The sequence below is a fragment of the Triticum dicoccoides genome, chromosome 3A, assembly GCF_002162155.2.
Source record: "Triticum dicoccoides isolate Atlit2015 ecotype Zavitan chromosome 3A, WEW_v2.0, whole genome shotgun sequence".
Lineage (NCBI taxonomy): Eukaryota > Viridiplantae > Streptophyta > Magnoliopsida > Poales > Poaceae > Triticum > Triticum dicoccoides.
In genome coordinates, this window is record NC_041384.1 from 93,371,946 (window position 1) to 93,391,551 (window position 19,606).

Genomic DNA, 19,606 nt, shown 5'->3' on the forward strand with positions numbered 1-19,606 from the left:
ATAAGAAGACCCCAGAAGCCCCATGTGATGGAAGGTATTCAAACTTAGAGATTCTTTTAGGGCAGAAAAAAATACATATGAGAGCTATAAGAAAAATAACAAAATCATGATTTCTAGCACATGTACTATTCACTATGAAAGTACATGATTTTTTATAGCTCACATCAGAACGTATTTCATGACGAAATTTTACACACATCTAATATACATCTATAAGTACTTGTGTATTTATTTCAGAATTAAAAAATGATTTTTATTTTTTAAAATTTCACGCTTCATGGAGTCCGAGAGCCAAAAAGCCCCAGTCAAGCAAAAAAAGGGAATTACCTCTAAAAGTTTTAAAATTTCCAGGCTTCATGGAGCCTAAGAGCCAAAAAGGCCGAGTAGAATAATAAAAGAAATTAGCTCTAAATGCTCTAAGGATCGCAATCCTTGTCCCAAAAATATTTTCTAGTTCCTACAAAATCCATAGCAAAACATCAACTCCACGCTGTCGTGAGCTCTTGCATTTTGTTCCCTCTCCCGCTTCTCAAATTGCCGCTGAAACACAGATGTGGTGTTGCCTCAGAGGGCTTGCGTTGGAGCCGCCGCCACCACATGAGTCACCTATGACGCAAAATCTAGAAGCATGGGACATGTCTTGCAACTCAAAGAAATCCTCGCCTAACCTGACACTTCGACAAGCACCACTAAACCCAAAGAACGAAGCTTGATACAAAAAAAACATTGACAGGGAGGAAGACGAGCCCGGTCCAGCGGGGGTCCCACTCAGCGGGACCCCAGATGATTATGTATTATGCATTATCTCCATAATGATACGTTATTTTTTTTTTTGAAAAGACGCCATACTTCCATCATGATTAATTAATCGCAGTGATTTTTATCATTTAATATTGAGACGGAGAAAAAAATGAACTGCCGAATGACATGACATTTCTCGACCGTTGCACCTGATCTCCTATCATCCAACATCGCCATCATCGTCTCTGCAAGGAGAAGAAATTACCAGGAGGAGGAAAGAACCGCTCGACTATCCAACGGCCGCCGTACCACGCCCCCCATGATCGGACGGCCCGGATGAGCCGAACCGTCCATGCATCGCCACTGCGACGTTCTCTCCCTCACTCGCACTGTCGTCCTCCAGTGTGTGTCTGTCTGTGTACCACCGCCCCCTCCAAAACGCCAAAAAAATTCCCCACTTCTGCGCCCTTTCCCCGCTCCCCTCCCCTCCCTCCTCCCGAGATCCCATCCATGGCCGCCTCCCGCCCCCGGATCTGGCCCTGAGGCCGCCATTGCTGGATCCGCCTCCCCCCTCCGCGCCGTCGCGCTCCCTGCCCCTCCGCGCGCCCCGTTGATTGCGGCGGCCTGTCCTTTCCCCCCTTTCTTGGCGGTGCGTTCGTTCGTTGGTTCTTGATCCGTCGCATTTGCGCCGGCGAGCTGCCCGAGAGCAAGGAATTTGCCCTGAGATCTCCGGTCGCCGTTGCTGTCGAAGTCCCCCCCCTCCCTGCCTGCCATTGCAATCTCCTGTTGCTGTCGCAAGGTGCGTCTTTTACATAAAATTTCCGCGAGGAATTTCACGGTCGGTTCCCCGGAGGACGGATTTCTCGCAATGGTTCTTTGATTGGGGGAGAATTTGATGTGGTGTTGGTGCCGCCGTATTCTGCCGCCATGTGGAAGCAATTTATCGGCAAGCTGTCGTGGAAATCGCTGAAATCTGGCCCTGGCGGCGGCGGCGGTGGGGGCTCGCCCACGGCGAAGTCCAATTCCATGTCCCCCAGGGAGAATGGGGCATTCGGGAAGCCCCCCGCCTCGCCCAGGTCCCCCTCGGGGGCCGCCGGGGCCGAGGGGAGGTCCAGGGAGGACGCCTTCATCGAGAAGGTGACCATTTGCTGCACGGTGTACGACTTCACCGACCGGGGCAAGGACTCGCCGGAGAAGGAGAGGAAGCGGCAGGTCCTCATGTCCCTCGTCGACTCCATTGGCGCCGCCGAGGAGCCCCTCACGGAGGCCATGATGTCGGCGTGCGTGCGCATGTTCGCTGTGAACCTCTTCAGGGTCTTCCCGCCCAAGGTCCGGTCAGGCAGCACCGCGTCGGAGACGGAGGAGGACGAGCCCTTCTTCGACCCCTCTTGGTACCACCTGCAAGTTGTGTATGAATTGCTTCTGCGGTTTGTGACCTCGCCATTTGTTGACCCCAAGGTGGCTAGGAAGTATGTGGACAGTAAATTCATCTCAAAGCTGCTTGACCTGTTTGATTCTGATGATCCCAGAGAGAGGGACTGTTTGAAGACAGTGTTGCACAGGATATATGGAAAATTCATGGGAAACCGACCGTTCATCCGCAAGGCCGTGAGCAATATCTTCTATAGGTTCGTCTCCGAGGCCGATCATCACAATGGGATATCCGAGCTGCTGGAGGTGTTTGGCAGCGTGATAAGTGGGTTTGCAAAGCCATTGAAGGAGGAGCATAAGTTGTTCCTATGGAAAGCGTTGATCCCACTTCACAAGCCTAAGACAGTGGGTGTATATCTGCCGCAGCTGACCTACTGCATAACACAATTTATAGAGAAGGAACCCAAGCTTGCAGGAACTGTGATTAGGGGTCTGTTGAAGTACTGGCCGGTTACAAATAGTCAGAAGGAGATGATGTTCTTGGGGGAGTTAGAAGAAGTGCTTGAGTTGATTGATATGGCTGAGTTTCAGAAGTGCATGGTGCCATTATTCCGGAGGATTGCGACTTGCCTCAATAGCTCCCATTTTCAGGCAAGTTTCTTCCCCAAGCCATTGATTAATATTTGTCCCTAAACCGTGTCTCCCCGTAACAATTGCTTTTTGTCTTGCAACAATTGCTAGGGTTAGAAATACCGACAAGAAACAAGAAAAGCTTGTGAAACATCAGTAAGAATTTAACATGAGTGTCCTCTGATAGGAAGTTATCATCACCATTATTTTGTAGAGTAGTTGCGAAGCTGTATACTGGTGCATTCTATTGCTTATTTTAGGTTTTTAGTCGAAGAATGTGCCTGTTCTCTTTCCTTTTCCTTGCACCTTTTAAATTTGCTAGTGTTACTTGCATGGTCCCATGCACCTTTTATGCCATAGTCATTATTGTTTATTATTTGATCAGTGGTTAAACTCATTCCTTGTTGGCTAAAGTGGGACAAAACACCTCAGTTGTTCGCCTTGTTGGTTCTGGTGCAATTGGTGGCCTGCACTTCACTTTGGAAGTCTGTAGAGAGTATACCACTCACATTTAAATATAGACATGAAATACCACGTTATTACTTTGGCTCTATCTTATATCTGGGTGGTTGCACAGTCACAAAAAGGTGAAATCCGCAATCCAAAGGCAGATAACTTGAAACTGGGCCCAATTAATGTGGCAGAATATATTGGTTGAGGTACAAGTTAGGATGATCACAACTGTTTGATAACTTATAAGGTCATGTCATGGTACAAATTATGGCTGCAACCACCCAAATAAATCAGATCCTGGGGTTTGTGGAGCTTGACAATCAATTAGTTAGAATTCTGCTTTCCATTTGATATTCTAATCAATTTATTGGGATATGCTAACCACAGAACCATGATTTGATTAAGGGCGTCGTTTGGACTGAAACATCACAGTAGAGAACATCCTTTGATAGCTCAACGCTTGAAAGGAAACAAATCAGTGATTGGCATTGACTACTAAAATACTACTCCCTCTGTCCCATAATATAAGAGCGTTTTTGACATTAGTGTAGTGTCAAAAACATTCTTATATTGTGGGATGGAGGGAGTAGTTAATAGCAGTTGCTCTGGAAAGAACATCAGAAGATTTTTTATGTATACTGTCTTCTCCCCATCGAGTTTCATGTTAGAGAAGTGCATAAATATAAGATTATGAATGACCTAGTAGCACTACGACTGTCTTGGTTCATGACAATTCCATGTCCTGGAACAATTATTGCAGGTCTTCTCTTGCAGTTTTTGGCCCAATTATTTGTTAAGATTTCATTTTTCTTGAAAAAAAGAGTTAATCTATTCCCTGTCTTTTGGCAGGTTGCTGAGAGAGCCTTATTCTTGTGGAATAATGAACATTTGTTCGATATGATCTCCCAAAACCGTCAAGTGATTGTGCCAATCGTATACCCAGCTCTGGAGAGAAATGCACGTTTGCACTGGAACCAATCGGTTCTCAACGTTACTATGAATGTGAGAAAAATGTTCTTCGACATGGACGAGAGATTGCTTCTGTCTTGCCAGAGCAACTTCCAAGCGGACGAAGAGAAGCGAGCCGCGGCGGAGGAGCGTCGAAGGCTCACATGGGAGCAACTGGAGCGGAACGCTGACCCTGCGTTCCAACCAGCCAAAGCGTCCCCTTCCGCAGCCCCTCCGAGAATCCCCACCGTGACATGACATGGGTCCAAATATACTCCACCCCACCTTCCCTTGCTTCCTAGCTAGCTAGATGAAGTTGCTTGCTTCTCTGGGATACAGAAGGCGTTTTGTTACCTTTGTAAACCCCCACCCTTGCCACAAAGTCTGTAATTAATAGTTGTTGATTCGAAGACAATGGATTCTTGATTTTTTTTGGTTATTTTTGCGGCGAATTCTCGAGTAATGGGCATTGCTTTCTTGGCAAAATCTTGATTGAGATTTACCCCCCAGTGTTCTGTGAAGAGTGGGCGCTACTGACTTTGTATGTGAGGAGTGGCAATTTTGCAGCCATTTTTTTGTATGTGAGATTTCCGTTCTTTTTACAGCGTAATATAATGTCAGATTCACTTGTTTGTTTCTGAACAAAATGCCTTCTCTAACAACATATGCAAGTTACTGTACCTTTTGTTGAGATTTCACTTGTTTGTTTCTGAACAAAACGCCTTCTCTAACAACATATGCAAGTTACTGTACGTTTTGTTGAGATTTCACTTGTTTGTTTCTGAACAAAATGCCTTCTCTAACAACATGAACAATGTGGAGTAGATAGAGGAAGAAAACAGGAGTTGCTGGAATCTCATGAATATCCCTTTTGGCAGCTGTTGGGCTTAGGCTATCCACTTGCTCTATTCCTGTGCCTTTTCTATGCTCATGTGATCTCATGAAAAAAGAACATGACAAACACATTCTCAAAGGGTTATGTAAAGAAAACATCCATAGAACAAGCTATGTCATTCTCACCTGCACCTAAAGCTGAAATGGTATATCCAAATAAACCATAGATCCCCGCCAACTCTTCGCAGTTATCGCTTCGTGCGAGGCCTGATCAGCGATTGTTCTCAGGGTGGCATGTTGCAGGTGGAGCCTGAGCTTGAGTTTAGTTTTTTTTGGGAGGCTACTTGAGCTTTGAGCTGAGCTCCCTATAAGAGGAGCCTCAAGGCGCCAACCATGGATGCCATCTGACTGACCCCTTCCATCTTCTTCTTTGCTTGCTTTTGCTCTTGGCCTTCTCTTCTATCTTTGCTGCTGTTTCTGCTGCGAGACCTTCGAGTGCCTCTTGCTGCGGCTGATGTGAAATTTGCTCCTCGGCATGATCAAGATTTTAGTTTAATTAAATGTCTTGTGATTGTTTGCATGTATTTGTATAATGGGATCTTCTGATTATTTGCAATGCATTCTTGAGATTTTGTACATTACACAAACTGGGTCCCACTATCTTTATGTGGAGTAGGGCAACCACTTCAAGGTAGGTGCAAAACTGCCCAACTTTTAGAACATTTGGTAGATGAGTAGTTTTGTTGAGATTAAGCAGGATTTAATATTCCAGTTATCTTGTAATGTACTCCCTCTGGAAAGAAATATACGAGTGTTTAGATCACTAAAGTAGTGATTGCGCTCTTATATTTCTTTACAAAGGGAGTACCAATTAAATAAGCAAGTTCTGGTTAATTGAGGAGGTGATCTTATAAGCTCCATAAGATAAACTGATCAAATGGCCTATACAAATAAATAGTTTCGGCGAAACAATATTCTGGTAGAACCATTCCTCTTTCCGAATATTCGGTGTTACATCTGAATGGGATAACTACAACTGAATTTTTACATTAGATGTCTATACTTGGTGTGAAACACACTAATGCTAAATCAACAACCCCCAATATCACCGATCGTAAATAAATGAACGACACCACTATTCGAGATTACGTGCTCTAATTTACCAATCGTGTTCCTTCCTAGTTATCCTCTGTAATGTCGTGCTACCACTACAAGCCAAATAGACCTCAGAAAATGCATGTGCACACCAAGGCAGTAAGCAGACTCGTCAAGAAGATAGACACTACATTGACGCCGTTGTTGTCCAGTATATTCATTCCAGAAATCCTCGTTACTGTTGGACCATCTACTCCAACCACCTACAGCAGCATAATACAGCGCCAAACAAACAATCAAATTATGGCTCAAAGATGATTACGGTATTTAAACATCTACAATGCTTGGAGTGTCATACCTTCTTGCGAACGCGGCAGTATCCGCTGTACTGAACTGTTGCGCCCAGTAATGAATCGATCAGGCTTCCACATAGGCCAGCAGCTGTAGCTAAGGGTATAACTAGCAGTTGCCTCCAAAATACATCAGAAGCACACTGGGTTGTTAAGAATCCTAGTAGCACAAATGCAAGCCCAATCGAGCATCCAGCTGCTGCTGCTGCAAGAAGTCCATCTATGGTTACCCCGCCATTGGTCCCCTTCCGCACCCTCTAACGAAGTTTCATGTCAAAACAAAAAGGTGAGAGTATATTCATACTGAAGTTCTGTTCAATCAGAAAAGAAGATTTGGTTCATACCTTGAATGTTGTGATAATTCGTGGTTCAGATTTGCTAAGTATGCCAAGCTCAGAAGACCATGTATCACCATTGCAGCAAGAGTAATGTCCAATAACACCACCAATAAGGGCAGTTACAAGACCCGACTCTTTTGAATCCAAGCATTTGTCTTCACCTCCAGTAATTAGTGCTATCAGGACTACCAAGATACTTGCGATACCACTATTTGACAAGACTTGCTTCCTGCCAATAAGAGTGGTGCGGACCTGCATTAGAAAGATTCAGAAGGGAATTTTCTGAAGCTGAAAGACGTCTTATCTCAACAAAGGAGGTCATAATATTGATCGAATTTAGAAACATACAAACATAGGCATCTTCCGCATCTCATTAGATATGTTGAGTTTTTTTTCCACCTTCTTTATAAATATCTAGTCAAATCTCACAATTGGAGAACTCTCTGGGGAAGGTGTAACAGATTGCATCAAGTAGCAAATATTCATGCTTTTTAGTCGGTGTTCTAGCAAAAGTTCATTCATGGTTCAACTTGATGCAGGAACCAAAAATACAGCTACTGGGCTGAAAGAGAATAGACACACCTCAAGATAATATCGCCAAATTAAACCAACATAATTGAAGACCTCGTAAGTTCTCGACGTTCTCTACAGAAGAAGTTGCTTTTGTTCTAACTAAAGTTTCCTATTCACATGCAAACTGAACCACATGCTTCAGGTTTAAACTCTACAGAAGTAGAACCACACTAGCACTTCTGTAAAATGAATCCATGCAAATTAACACCGGTTTCTGTCTTTCACATAATCATCATATAAAATCCATTCTTCTCCACAAAAAGGCTCACACTGACATCAATACTACCCAGGCTCGCAATTCTTCTTTTCAACATTTGAATTACAAACGTTTTCCGCTCAACGGTGAATTCTCTTTTGACAGATATTATGTCATCGTGCTGCTCTATAATTGGAACCGAACTCATTTGAGTTTTCTATCCCATGGGCCATCATAAACCAGTTTTATCCACCGTACACATGTGGGAGTGAGCAACGAAGTTGTTACTGAATCAAAGCACTACGAGTAGTACATAATCGAAAGCAAGCATCCCTAACAATACCAAGACCAGCTTCCCAAGATCTGCCCACATCCCCTCATCAGAGTATTAATTGGCAAAGATGATAAAAGAGAGAAACGGAATGTCAGGACCCAAGCCTCGCATATACTGAAGAAGAGATGCAGAAAGAAGAGATTCAGTGAAGTGACGGCTCGGATGAAGACAGGACAGATCAACGGCTATGATTCATCCTCACCGTTTCACCCTGTAGCTGTTATTTGTCGACACCGTTATGAACTGTAACAGTGCGTTATCAAGTGTAGCTTATAAGCCACGCGAGAGGGAAGGATGGACAGGAATATTCTACGCATATGCCATAGTAGTAGTTAGAACCCTAGCTAGAAAAACAAGACGGGGTCTCAGCTCTCGCGCGATTCTCCTTGTATCCCTCAAATTGTTCTTGTTTAATGCCGGAAAGTACCAGAATTCGTGAGGATCTTGTTGATGAGATGATTTGACCCTCACACGGAAGGAGCGATCTGGGCTCACCAGTTGCGCTGCCCCCCCTCTTTGAACTCAGGATCAAGCGCACGCTTCCTCGCCTCGCCGGTCCTCGTCACCCTCGACGCCGTGAAGAAGAACACCAGGAGCAGCCCCGCGAACCTGCAGAGACGCGAGCCGAGATCCCCGTCACGAAGGAGTCCAACGAAAAAGGAAGAAGATCTTCTCCGGGCTAAGCGCGCGCCCTCTCGCCTGTACCCGGCGACGGTGTGGGCCACCATGGCCGGGACGCCCGCGAAGACGGCGGTGAAGTCGACGGACTTGCGCCGGACCGCGCGCGCCGCGATCGCGCCGCCCGCCGCGACGGCCACCGCCGCGCGGATCCACACGCCGCCGTTGACGCCGGCCGGATCCATCGCGGCGATCCTTCCTCTGCGCCCTCGGGATCCCCAATTGCTTTCTCGAGCTGGTCGTGGGGTCGATTTGGAGCTGCAGCGCGCGGGGCGAAGGCGAAGGTGGCTTGCTGCACTGTCTCTCGCGCTCGTGCTCGTGAGTCTCCTCGTGAGATTCCTTCAGGTTTAAGAGTTCATTCACAGGAGAAGATCGTTATGTTTTGGACTTTTTCCAGGAACCACCTTGACGTTGTTCCGAGTTGTAACCCATACCCATATTTTTCAGCAAGACTTGGACTTGGTACTGTTCCGAATAGGCCACAGAATGTCCTGTGGGATAGTAGGATTTTTACAAATTTCTTTATCATCAGGAACTACAGACCAATTTTATAATATAAACAGAAGAATCGGGTAAAAACACAGAAGAAGAAACAAGTCATAAAAAGGTTTGATTTACTGTCAACAGTTTGCAGTTCAGAACATCTGCTGATTCCACAAATCCATGAGTAAAATCAAAAAATTCCATGGAAAATACACATGTTGTTTGCCTTGTTTCTGAACCCTTGACATTTTGCTAGCTAGCATCAGGTGAGAGGCAACTCAACTCAAGAGTGAAACGAACATGCTTAATAAAGAGTTAATAGGTCATCATCATCCTCATAAGATACCAGAGAGGGATTTAAGATGACCACTACTGCCTCCTTTTCAAAAGGTGATGATGATCATCAATACTACTATTATACTACCACCACTCTGCAGATTGGAGTACCCTAAAAAAACACAGTTTTGAAACTGGGCTAAAATCTTCCCCTGCCTCGCCCTCGCCCTCGTCCCCTTCCCCGCCCGCGTCCTCGGAAATCTCTTCTCCCGCCACCCATTTCTTCAGGGCCGTTGAAGCTGAACATGTTCATCCGCAGGCGTTCGGCCTCTGAAGTCACGGGCATCGCCTGAAAGACATCACATAGCCATTTAATGAAACAATATTTCTGGACCGCCATTACTGGATGCTTTTTTAACAGGAAAGCGATATGAGATGGGAGTCGAAACTAACGTGGGAGTCTTCTAGATCTAGCTGTTCTTGGAGCTGCCTTGCCAGTTCCTCGTCTCGGCTGGTGTCTTGTATATGCCTTTCTGCTGCGGACACCGAACCGACTGCTTTTCTCCTCTCCCATTCATCGAGGGTAAAGACTGGGGTATCTTCCTGCTTGCTCCTGCCCTTGAATCGACCCCGACCAGGCCTATCTTCGGGCATAGCCATTTTCTGCAGTAGTTTCTGTGCAGCAGCTTGGTTCTGAACAGGGACAGCTTCGCTTACTGGGAATGCAAATGAAGAAGCTTCTGAGTTCTATCTGCACCCCAAAAATCATGCCCAGTAAATTTAAACAAAATGAAACTAGGGTTTTGGAGGCCAACCTTCTTTTGGTCTGATATCTGCAGTAGACTGTTTGGATTCAGCTTTGCTAGTTGTATTCTCTCTGTTCATGTTACTTGAACCCTCATTCGTAGGTTTTGAACTGGAATTAACCGACACGTGGTCATGAGCAACTCCCAAGTTTCTACCCTTCTGGTCTGCTACGACATAAGATATAAGTCAGGGTGGCTCACAACTTACAGCTACATCACCAAAGGTTTTACAAAAATGTCGCTGCTCACGGCTAACATAGAGAAATCTTTTTCTGGAGGAAATAGTTCAGAACATCATAATCTTCCAAATATGTGGATTTCACAAATTGAGTCCAATACAAAATCCTACGCCTATTTACTTAAGATGCTATCTTTCCTGAAAGTAACAGCTACACGTCTACGCCTAATGACATCATTTTAGTGAACATACAAGAAGAAACAGAAAGAGAAGAAATATGATACGTTACCGGGGTATGCTTGCAACTGGAATGTCCTGTTTGGACGTGCTTCGATATCTAATTTCTCAAATGGTGGAGGCCCAACTCCATCGTCATCTTGTGATAACCTCAATACTGGGCGTGATAAGCCCGAGAATTTCTGGTTCATTTTCCATTCCTCATACAAAGATTGGACAGTTCCCCCGATGACGGTCACATTTTTTGCACCTAGGCACAATATGCCATGATTTACCGGAATCTTGTTCTCAAGACGAATCTATAGAGTGGAAAGAGAAAACGGAAAATGCATACAAAAGTCAATATTTAACACGTAGCCAAAGCACAAAAAATACAGATATTGTATGCTATTTTAAATGTTGCAAACTTGAACAGACTGTTGGACAGAGAACCAATGTGAATTAGTAATACTACATCCTAACCCAATCTCATGCTGCACCACACATCATTTCAAGTAGTTTATTTCACAACTGATCGCATAGAGCAGTATCTTGTTTTACAACGATTGGCTATGTTATATTCAATACTAGATGAGTGGAATAACTGAGCATTCTGCTTGGTAAGTACTCCGCATTTGCCAGGCTTGTCTCTAGTCTCTAATCCAAGTTGAATTGATAAGCAAAATTGAATAGCAGTCTAGGACGGCACATATACACGCTTATTAAACCAGGTACGTACGGTGACTGTGCATGTTGCCTCTGGTAGTATAAAAGAATGCCAACAGAAATTGCCGCTGCACGAGTAGAACCTTGAGACAGAAAATATGGTTAACTAACCTTTGTGCCTGGAGCTATCTCTTCTGTGATGAACGGGATAGGGGACAACTCAATGGCCACTGCTTCAGAAATACCATCAGTGAGGCCAAACCGCAGAAGGCGCCGTTGCTGCGGCTTATTAAAGGAGGCATCGACTCTGCTGCTATATATATCCCTTAGAGAAACTACCTGTATAAATTTTGAATGAAAAGGTTAACATAGAAAGTGGATCAAACACATCCCAGACAGCATATGCTCAAACACTAGTACAATGCAGACTAGGCCAAAATGAAAGCTAATAAGATCACTGTTTGACAAGCCAACACAGCTATTTCCTTCCAAGCCACGTAATTCATAAGTAAATGAGGTATTTCCCCGACTTGAAAACTAAGAACAAGTGTTGGGCATGGTGATTTCAGGCTTCAGCAGTGTACCTGCAGGACGATGGGGCCGTGGAGGTAGGAGAGCCGCTTCGTGGCCGTGGCGGCGGCGCGGTCGGGGAGGGACTTCCCGCCGAAGAGCCTCAGGTCCGTGTCGAGGAGGTCGGCCTCCAGGGCCTCCGGCGACGGGGAGGGGGAGGCGTGGAGGAGGGCCTGGATGGACTCGTCCAAGGTGTCACGGAAGCGCCACCCGCTCGCGGCGAGGGGCCGCAGGAGCGAATCCCCCTCGGGGAAGACCGACGAGCTTGACGCTTCCGCCGCCATCGCCGTCGGCGGGGTAAGCTCTACGGCGAGGTTTGGGTCACCGGTAGGACCGTAGGAACTTGGAAGTTCCAGAGGAGGCGCACTGACAATTTTGCTGTGGACAGAGAACCAAGGCAGGTTCCGGAAATCCGTCACCGCTCAAGGAAAGCGGGTGGTACTGAGAGCTAAACAACAAAGTTTTCTTTTTTCTAAAGCGAAACAGCAAAGTTATAGCCAAGAGAACAGCGACAACATGTTAAAAGAAGAAGAGAGTAGTGACAAAAAAAAATTTATGACATAAAGAAAGTATACTCTAAAGTACGCGGAGTATACCATAAGATCGTCTCCAAGAACAAGGACAAGTGTCTAATTTGAAAATCTCTATTTATCCATGAAATGTTCGGACATGACCATAGACAGCAGAGGTTTGATCCTCATGTATTCGTCCTAGTAAAAACGCCCCTCCACCCATCTTACCTTTTTCAAACCCATATAGATCATACACATAGATCATTCAATAACAAATACTCCCTCCATTCCACAATGTAATGTTTTCTCTATCCCCGTGCTTCAACTTTGACCGTAAATTTAACTATCAAGACCAATTGCGGTGGGAGCAAAAATTATGTCAGTGAATTCGTATTTGAAAGAAGTTTTCAATTATATAATTTTTTTCTCCCGCCGCAATTGATCTCGTTGGTTAAATTTATGGTCAAAGTTGGACCTCAAAAAGCGCGGACGCACTATATTTTGAAATGGAGGGAGTATAACACACAACAACTTAAAACAATTCAACAATTTAAACAAGCTAACATGATTGACGACAAATAAAATGTAACAATAGCCAATAAAATGAATGAATCAAGCGTTTTTTCCGCGGGTTGAAGATCCATTCCTTAGCATCGGCATCCATGAGGCTTTGTGTCGGCTAACGTGATCCTCGTCTTCCGTCTTTTGATGCTTGACAATGGTGTCGCGGGCAGCCCCACAGGCTTTGCTGACCCAACATCCAAACAGGCGAGCGCCTAAGACTCAGAGGAAAGGGCGCACATTGGGAGAGGGTATGTTTTGTTTGGGATGGTTTGGGGTGGTGGGCGCGCTCTAGCGCATCCGCACCTCCCTTTATGCGGAAAGGGCTGAACGCTATCATCTCCTTGACGGCTTGAGAGATCTGGAAGCACCGGAACAAAGCAATCTTCGACAACATTCGCCCATCCACACAACGCCTTCTCGACCTTATGGCACCAACTACAACTAGAAAATAATTTAAAGACAAAAGGTGCAATGCTTCTTTCTTTTTCCTCCTATACACACAATCATCTCGTATGGTTGTGGAGTCAGGACAAATAAGGACAGTCCGTGATCGTGGAGGCAGTTCTTGATGCAGAGAGATCGAATATGCACAAAAACACAACTGTTTTGTGTATGTGAGATTCAAAGGAGAGATCTTTAAAGCTGACTGCTAGACACATTTTAAGAGATATATAAAAAATCAAATTACACAGGACACACGATGAACACAACATAAATAGCTAATCACAACACGCATGAACGGAAACACTAGGTTGATAGGCCAACACGATAAACCAGAGCGTCAAGGTCACAACAAAATGGTATAGCAAGTCCACACCACACCAGACCAGGCACGTCCATCATTGCTTCCCGCAATTACCTACAGCAACTAAACGACGACCAACGAACCAAAACACACCACCAACCAGAGAACCATGCCAGCGACAGATACGCCTGCGCAAAAGGAGTCGCCAGCCCTCATATGATCCAAGTGCTCATGACTTGGGAGCAGACCGGGAGCGCAGCCTGCTCGCGACGCAGTCAGGGCTTCTTGCTTCGACCCACTTCCTCTTCTTCTTCGACTCCGGCTTAGATGGAGTGACGCAGCCGACATCCTGGTGACATTCCAGGTTATCAAATGTCACCCCCGACTCGCTCCTGCCATCATCCTTGCAGACCACATCAGCAGTGATCTTCTTCCTCGGGGCCTTGGCTTCATCCTTGACAGCTGCTGCCTTCTTCTTCATGTTTCTTCCTTCCTTCTGCTCAACTTCACCAGCATCATTCATCGTGTTGCTGCTCAGATCAGCATCCTGCTTGGCAACTGGTGCGTGCTCAGAGACCTCATCAGCAGATGGCAGCTCGTTTGAGGAGTCAGCTGAGCTTGAATCCCCTGAGTTTGCTCCTGCCCGATTTGTTGCAATGAGATAGTGTGCCACAGATTTGTACCCAAGCCTGACAACCTGCATCATAGAAAAACACCTGCTTGCTTAGCACTGTTCGAGCAATTAGCAACAAAAAAAGTATAACCCCAGTAAATGATTGTGACTTTTGGCTCTATTATGTTTCTTCCAACTTTGGTCATTTAAAAGTACAACTAACAGTCATGGAAACACTATCTCATTCCATTCTGAAAGCATATATGCTGTATATTACCTTCCGGTACGCATTACCAGTAGGGAACCATCCTCTCTTAGTTCTGCAGATGCTGCAATTGCAAATGCCACGGCAAACTGGACATGTCCAATTAGGATTGCTCTTAGCTTCCAGCACATTCTCACCATACCTGCATTAGTTATAAAATGTCAGTCCAACGAAAAATACACAGCCATATGCTAATCCTTCTGTTACAACATTGCAGTAACAAAATGGAGGTGAAATCTCACTATCAATTTGGAACCAGTGAGAATTTAGGGGGATTCAGTTCAATTCAGGATCAAAATTTCCCCAGCCCTCCCTGTTTTCATCCCACAAGCTTTCCAAATAATCAGAACTAGGACCTCAGATGGCATAACTTGAACACTATAAATCATATATGTTCCACAAACTGCAAGTCAGAATGTTTTCATTTTTTTGTTCATCTAACTTGAATACTATCAACCTTTATGATGCAGATACAAACCCTATTACAAAACATCAATGTATGCATAATCATATATTACCAGACAGATTGGTAACAAACATTTCACAGAAGCATGCCTGCTCGCAGTAAATTAACATAAAATTGTATGTTTCATTTGCGAATGTTCATGTTCAATTTTTTGAAAAAGAACTCACCTCATGTACAAACAATCTCCACAGAACTGCCCTTGGACAATCTGGCAATTACAGCATCTTGTATGATGACCCAGAGTTTTCTGGCTGTATCATGGAAGGATAATGCTTGTGTCAGGGTTAAGAAAAGATGACAAACAAAAACAAAGTTACTAAACACATCATGCATCCTCAAGAAAACTTCTCTGTTACACCACAAGCTGCGACTGCAATAGCTTCCAACAGCATGTGTTGTTACCTTTTACATTCTCTTTACACTAAGAATATCAGACCCTTTTTACCACACACTATGTGTTATATGTTCATCCTAATGCTGCTATTTATGCTATAAGTTCAGCAAACTGCACATACAAGAACGACCTAGCAAAGGAACGTGCAGAAAAGTTACACCAATCCTAGAAGTTCTTGGGGGAAAACTTACCGGCACTGATGACAGGTTTGGCCCCTCACTTGATCATAGATGCGCTTCCCATCCTTGCCATAACCGTCCACAAAGAGAGTCCAGGGTGTGGCACATGTACCTAAAAGCTTCTCATGCTCTTCAGTGTAAACTTCTTCCTTGCACCCTTCCTCAATAGAGAAATGCCTTCCACCATCAAGACCCTTCTCCCTCTTTTCACAAATTTCAACATATCTAACTGGCTCCACGCTCTTCAACCTAAATTGAACATGATCGCAAAAGAGGAAGATCCACATTAATGTCATGAAAGGTACGCCTGCGGTGAATGAATGTTGAGGATTGAAGGAAATGAATATCGAAAGTTAACAACCAACTAGCTTAAACTCAATCAACATAACTACAAGAATTCTTCTGTAGTATTGCCTAACTTAAACCGTTGAAAAAAAAGACGCCCCAAAACAACTTGATGTACTGTAAAAGGACTGCCACTATTGGATCTGAACTTGTGGCATGAACTGGACTGTAAATATCCCTTGAGAAATCAACCTATTCCAGGAAACTAAGTATTGGAGGTGCCAATTTTAGAAGGTAAGCATTGGATTCGAGGTGCCAACCTTAGAAGGTAAGCATTAAAATACTGCCAAAAGTAGTGGTCAGAATGAAACAAACGGTCAGGAAGGGGAATATATGGAAGTAAATAGCGGACAGAATACCGGATTCGGCGTTATACTAGCAAATTTATACAACATGACAAAAAAATGGCACATTCATACTGCAAAAGGGGAACGAAATCAGCATGTTCATACTTGATGATAGACGCACAAGAATTATAAGCTGCACAAGAAGAGCATTTGCAGTGGGATGAAAATGATGAACGCAAGAACAATAAGCTGTACAAGAAGTCCGTGGATTCCTTCCATAAACCGAACAGGAGAAGCTTGCCAAGAAGATAGATCCGCGGCAAACGAACCTGAGAGACCGGCGTGCCGGCATCGGGGAGGCGGTCCTGATCCTGGGAGCGGCGGCGTCGGGGGAGCCCGGCGTCTCCGGCCTCCGACGCCAGCGGCCGCGACCGGTGCCGGTGCCGGCGGGGGTGGCGGACTGGTTGAAGCGGGTGGCGAGGTCGACGAGGCCGAGCTTCTGCATCCGCTCCATGTTCTCCTTGATCCTCGCCTCCCGCTCCCGCTCGTAGCCCTCCGCCGCGGCCGTCAGCGGGGACACGGGCGACGGGGTCCTCGGCGCCTCGACCTCCGCCGCCTCGGCCGCCAGCGGGGCCTTGGGGGGGCGGCCGCGGCGCTTCGCCTGTGCGGCCGGGGAGGCGTCGGCGCTGGCGGTGGTCGCCATGGCTCCTTCTTCCGGCGGCGGCGGCGTCTCCGAGGGGGCGCGGCGGCGAGGTTTTGGGGGAAGGGAAGGGGAGAAAGCCGGGAAAGGCCAACGGTTAGATTGAGGTTTTTGCCAGTGCGCGGCGTGGTGGGGTGTATATAATGCGACCGCTCGGTTTTTTACCGTGCCGCGTGATGGGCTGGGGTGACCGTTGGAGGCCTGCTGCTGAGGCTGGCAGGTGGGGCTCGTGCCTCGCAGGGAGGAGCCGTGGCCCACCCGCCAGTGAGGTTTACCTCGGTAACTGTATGTATGTCCACAGTGCGCTCGTGGTGGTAGTAGTGGAGAGTGGGTTGACGAGACGCACGACTGGACTGGGCGACTTGGCTTTGGGCCCCCATGTCAGTCTTGGTTCTTGCGCTTTGCGCGCCGTTTGCTCGCTCGTGGGTCGTGTGTGCCCGGCATGGGCTGAGTGCGTGCCTAGTGAAGCGGCACAGCATCCATGATTTTTATTTTGTAATTTAGCTTCTTCTTTTGTTTGGAATTTTAACCATCAACTAGTACAAATGCCCGTGCGTTGCACCGGGCAAAAAATGAAATATAACCTGCTTCATGTGCCATTATGCAATATTTTTTAATCCAATTTTTGCAAACGTCAGAAATAAGGTTAAGTTTTTTAAAATCAATGTATTATTTTTTAATTTATACATGGCAGGTTGAAGGAGATAATGATGAACTCACCTGATGGCTTGGCAGGTTGAAGGAGATAATGATGAACTCACCTGATAGCTTGTTGTCTTTGCTCGGCGCTGATGCTAGCGGAGGAGACATTTTTTTTTGAGGGTCGCGGAGGAGACGTTCTGATGGCTGGTTGTGTTTGGTGTTGGCGGCAATGCTGGCAAAGCGAAGTGCAAAGCTGAGTTGCTAAGTAGTTTATTTGACCAAAGACTAATTAGTATACATTATAAGGATGTTGTATATGTATATATTTATATATGTACAAATGCTTGTGCGTTGCAACGGAAAAAATGACTTGAATGCAACTGTAGTACAATACTTGAATAACATCATCATAAGTGTTTTGCATCATCGCAAGTGTACTACTATCATCATACATACACATTGCATGTGGTAATATTCAGAAATTCATTCATAGATGGATGCTTTATAAATGAGCATTGAAACGTCACCATGGGTGTACATATATTCGAAAATTCAGATAACAAATAGTTGTATCATATCAGTGATTCCCTACACACAAAAAAGGGTATCACTGAACATATTGAATCCCATCTTCACCAAGTGGTAGCTCAGACTGCCCTGTACAAAGTTTGTAGCCAGTAATTGGAAGTCCTATAGAAGTAAAATGTACAAGAAATTGCATACCAGCACCCCAATCCAATAGCATTGGACTCTGCCTTGTATGCTGAAGCTTATTGTTTGTGAGTGACTGGAAAGTATTACCATCAGCAGTGGAGTGTATCCAGATTCAGGCATGTGTATCTATTACACTTCAAATATAAAATTAGCTTCCATGCAAAAAAAAACTTAGCTTAAACAAATTGTACTCTACAATACCTGATATTGTACTATTTTGAAGATCTCTGGAGAAGAGTTTTCATTCCTTGGTCGCATGTCTAAGTGTACAGATTAATTAGGTCATACCAGTCAATAATAATTAAACAAATTAGTGTAATCTGTGGGGTGGGAGGGAAGTACCACTCACTCAATCATAGGAACGGCTCGGGTAATGACGTCCTTGATATCTATTCAAAGCACACCCGGGATCACCGCATCTGCCTGCACAGTAATTGAAGTGTGCCCTTCGCTGCAGCATACAGTAGCCACCAGGACGTGGAGGGCTATCTCCCTTATCTATATATTGTCATAACATTCAGATATCGAAATCCTTGAATGGCAGAGACATGACCTCCAAGAGTCTTACTATCCTCCTTATTTCTGCATGTAAGCCAACACAAACATGAACACCACATCTAGTGATCCCTCTACCAGCTCAAAAGGCCATTCCCTGTTTCTGATCTCTATTGGAAGCCCGCCTCAGCTCGTCGATGCATCGGCTGAGACTGTGCTACTCGTCAGTGCTTGCTGATGGCGGCTCTATCTTTTTGGTGAATAGAAATCTTTGTCTCAGCTTCCGCCAAAAAGCGCACCGTCTATCAGCTAAGATTCTGTGATGATGGACATTCTGCTGCATAAAGGAAAAGTAAAATAGTTTGACAAACTTTTGGGTGCCAACAGAAGAAGATTGAACTTAATATCTTAAACATGTGATATGAAAAACAAAGTAAATATTCATATTCTATGAAAAATAAGTGCAATACCACTAATCTAGTAAAGTAATTGGAATGTCGGCTTAACTAATTCTTTACCATCAACTAAATTGTGAAGAACCCATTTTTTCACCATAAACAGAGACCAAAAAACTTTCAATGTATTAGAAAGTAAACTGATTAGGTGGCCTAATCAAGATGTACATCTATATCTGTTTAGGATTCGTCAAAGAGCACACTTGATGTGGTTAGAAATGTTATGCAAAATAAGTTAGCAAACCGCCCTAAAAGAGATGGATAATTTGTTATATTATTCAGCAGAATATAATATCAATGGATGCAGTATTCAACTTTTACCAGGTGTAACTGATAAGGTTTACCGTGAGACAAACCTGAATCCTTAGAGCCACAATTAAATTTTGCATAGCTAAATTACAATACTGGTAAAACAACTATACCACCACAAGTATTCTACCTAAATGGTTTCAATGGAGAGAACCTATACACTCAAGGATTCCTGGGAGCAAGAT

The 19,606-nt window shown here is 44.9% G+C and overlaps 5 protein-coding genes across 8 annotated transcripts in view; 1 reads left to right on the forward strand and 4 right to left on the reverse strand.

The window, feature by feature from the left end:
• Positions 1 to 1,168: 1,168 nt before the first annotated feature.
• On the forward strand, positions 1,169 to 4,639 carry LOC119267327 (serine/threonine protein phosphatase 2A 57 kDa regulatory subunit B' kappa isoform-like). The gene is made up of 2 exons (XM_037548694.1): positions 1,169 to 2,763; positions 4,045 to 4,639. The coding sequence occupies exons 1-2, from the start codon at positions 1,669 to 1,671 to the stop codon at positions 4,399 to 4,401; spliced, it is 1,452 nt and encodes a 483-aa protein (XP_037404591.1). The 5' UTR covers positions 1,169 to 1,668; the 3' UTR covers positions 4,402 to 4,639.
• A 1,268-nt stretch (positions 4,640 to 5,907) lies between these two features.
• On the reverse strand, positions 5,908 to 8,991 carry LOC119267330 (protein PGR-like). Of its 2 annotated transcripts, XM_037548696.1 has the most exons (6): positions 8,976 to 8,987; positions 8,563 to 8,880; positions 8,359 to 8,472; positions 6,767 to 6,989; positions 6,431 to 6,679; positions 5,908 to 6,335 (listed from the first exon to the last, which is right to left on the reverse strand). In XM_037548696.1, exons 2-6 carry the CDS (start codon positions 8,724 to 8,726, stop codon positions 6,204 to 6,206), a joined length of 882 nt encoding a protein of 293 aa, XP_037404593.1. In that variant the 5' UTR covers positions 8,727 to 8,880; positions 8,976 to 8,987; the 3' UTR covers positions 5,908 to 6,203. The 2 variants fall into 2 exon arrangements, with proteins under 2 accessions (XP_037404593.1, XP_037404594.1); XM_037548697.1 differs by having other exon boundaries at positions 8,569 to 8,991.
• Positions 8,992 to 9,138: 147 nt separating this feature from the next.
• On the reverse strand, positions 9,139 to 12,214 carry LOC119267328 (tudor domain-containing protein 3-like). The gene is made up of 6 exons (XM_037548695.1): positions 11,751 to 12,214; positions 11,338 to 11,505; positions 10,574 to 10,820; positions 10,116 to 10,271; positions 9,754 to 10,016; positions 9,139 to 9,649 (listed from the first exon to the last, which is right to left on the reverse strand). The coding sequence occupies exons 1-6, from the start codon at positions 12,018 to 12,020 to the stop codon at positions 9,500 to 9,502; spliced, it is 1,254 nt and encodes a 417-aa protein (XP_037404592.1). The 5' UTR covers positions 12,021 to 12,214; the 3' UTR covers positions 9,139 to 9,499.
• Positions 12,215 to 13,443: 1,229 nt separating this feature from the next.
• Positions 13,444 to 16,830, reverse strand: LOC119267331 (cell division cycle-associated protein 7-like). The gene is made up of 5 exons (XM_037548698.1): positions 16,436 to 16,830; positions 15,487 to 15,723; positions 15,069 to 15,152; positions 14,448 to 14,577; positions 13,444 to 14,254 (listed from the first exon to the last, which is right to left on the reverse strand). Exons 1-5 carry the CDS (start codon positions 16,807 to 16,809, stop codon positions 13,787 to 13,789), a joined length of 1,293 nt encoding a protein of 430 aa, XP_037404595.1. The 5' UTR covers positions 16,810 to 16,830; the 3' UTR covers positions 13,444 to 13,786.
• Positions 16,831 to 17,378: 548 nt separating this feature from the next.
• Positions 17,379 to 19,606, reverse strand: part of LOC119271301 — a 4,900-nt gene continuing 2,672 nt past the window's right edge. For 2 of the 3 annotated variants that reach the window (XR_005134475.1, XR_005134476.1), the window contains exons 4-7: positions 18,512 to 18,994; positions 18,364 to 18,422; positions 18,172 to 18,288; positions 17,379 to 17,680 (exon numbers count right to left, since the gene is read on the reverse strand). Coding sequence is in view for 1 of the 3 variants with exons in the window: in XM_037553187.1 (XP_037409084.1) it covers positions 18,875 to 18,994 (120 nt within the window). In the remaining 2 variants the exon portion in view is untranslated. The other variant, XM_037553187.1, reaches the window with a different exon arrangement.

Excerpts from the sequence above, each read along its gene's own strand:
- LOC119267327 (XM_037548694.1), top strand. The coding sequence starts at position 1,669 with ATGTGGAAGCAATTTATCGGCAAGCTGTCGTGGAAATCGCTGAAATCT. Across the intron at positions 2,764-4,044 it reads TCAATAGCTCCCATTTTCAG|GTTGCTGAGAGAGCCTTATT; the intron begins GCAAGTTTCTTC and ends GTCTTTTGGCAG.
- LOC119267330 (XM_037548696.1), bottom strand. The coding sequence starts at position 8,726 with ATGGATCCGGCCGGCGTCAACGGCGGCGTGTGGATCCGCGCGGCGGTG. Across the intron at positions 8,473-8,562 it reads CACACCGTCGCCGGGTACAG|GTTCGCGGGGCTGCTCCTGG; the intron begins GCGAGAGGGCGC and ends GCGTCTCTGCAG. Across the intron at positions 6,990-8,358 it reads GAGGGGGGGCAGCGCAACTG|GAAGCAAGTCTTGTCAAATA; the intron begins GTGAGCCCAGAT and ends TCTTATTGGCAG.
- LOC119267328 (XM_037548695.1), bottom strand. The coding sequence starts at position 12,020 with ATGGCGGCGGAAGCGTCAAGCTCGTCGGTCTTCCCCGAGGGGGATTCG. Across the intron at positions 11,506-11,750 it reads ACGGCCCCATCGTCCTGCAG|GTAGTTTCTCTAAGGGATAT; the intron begins GTACACTGCTGA and ends AAATTTATACAG. Across the intron at positions 10,821-11,337 it reads AGATAGCTCCAGGCACAAAG|ATTCGTCTTGAGAACAAGAT; the intron begins GTTAGTTAACCA and ends TCCACTCTATAG.
- LOC119267331 (XM_037548698.1), bottom strand. The coding sequence starts at position 16,809 with ATGGCGACCACCGCCAGCGCCGACGCCTCCCCGGCCGCACAGGCGAAG. Across the intron at positions 15,724-16,435 it reads CCGGCACGCCGGTCTCTCAG|GTTGAAGAGCGTGGAGCCAG; the intron begins GTTCGTTTGCCG and ends TGTTCAATTTAG. Across the intron at positions 15,153-15,486 it reads CAAACCTGTCATCAGTGCCG|CCAGAAAACTCTGGGTCATC; the intron begins GTAAGTTTTCCC and ends TCCATGATACAG.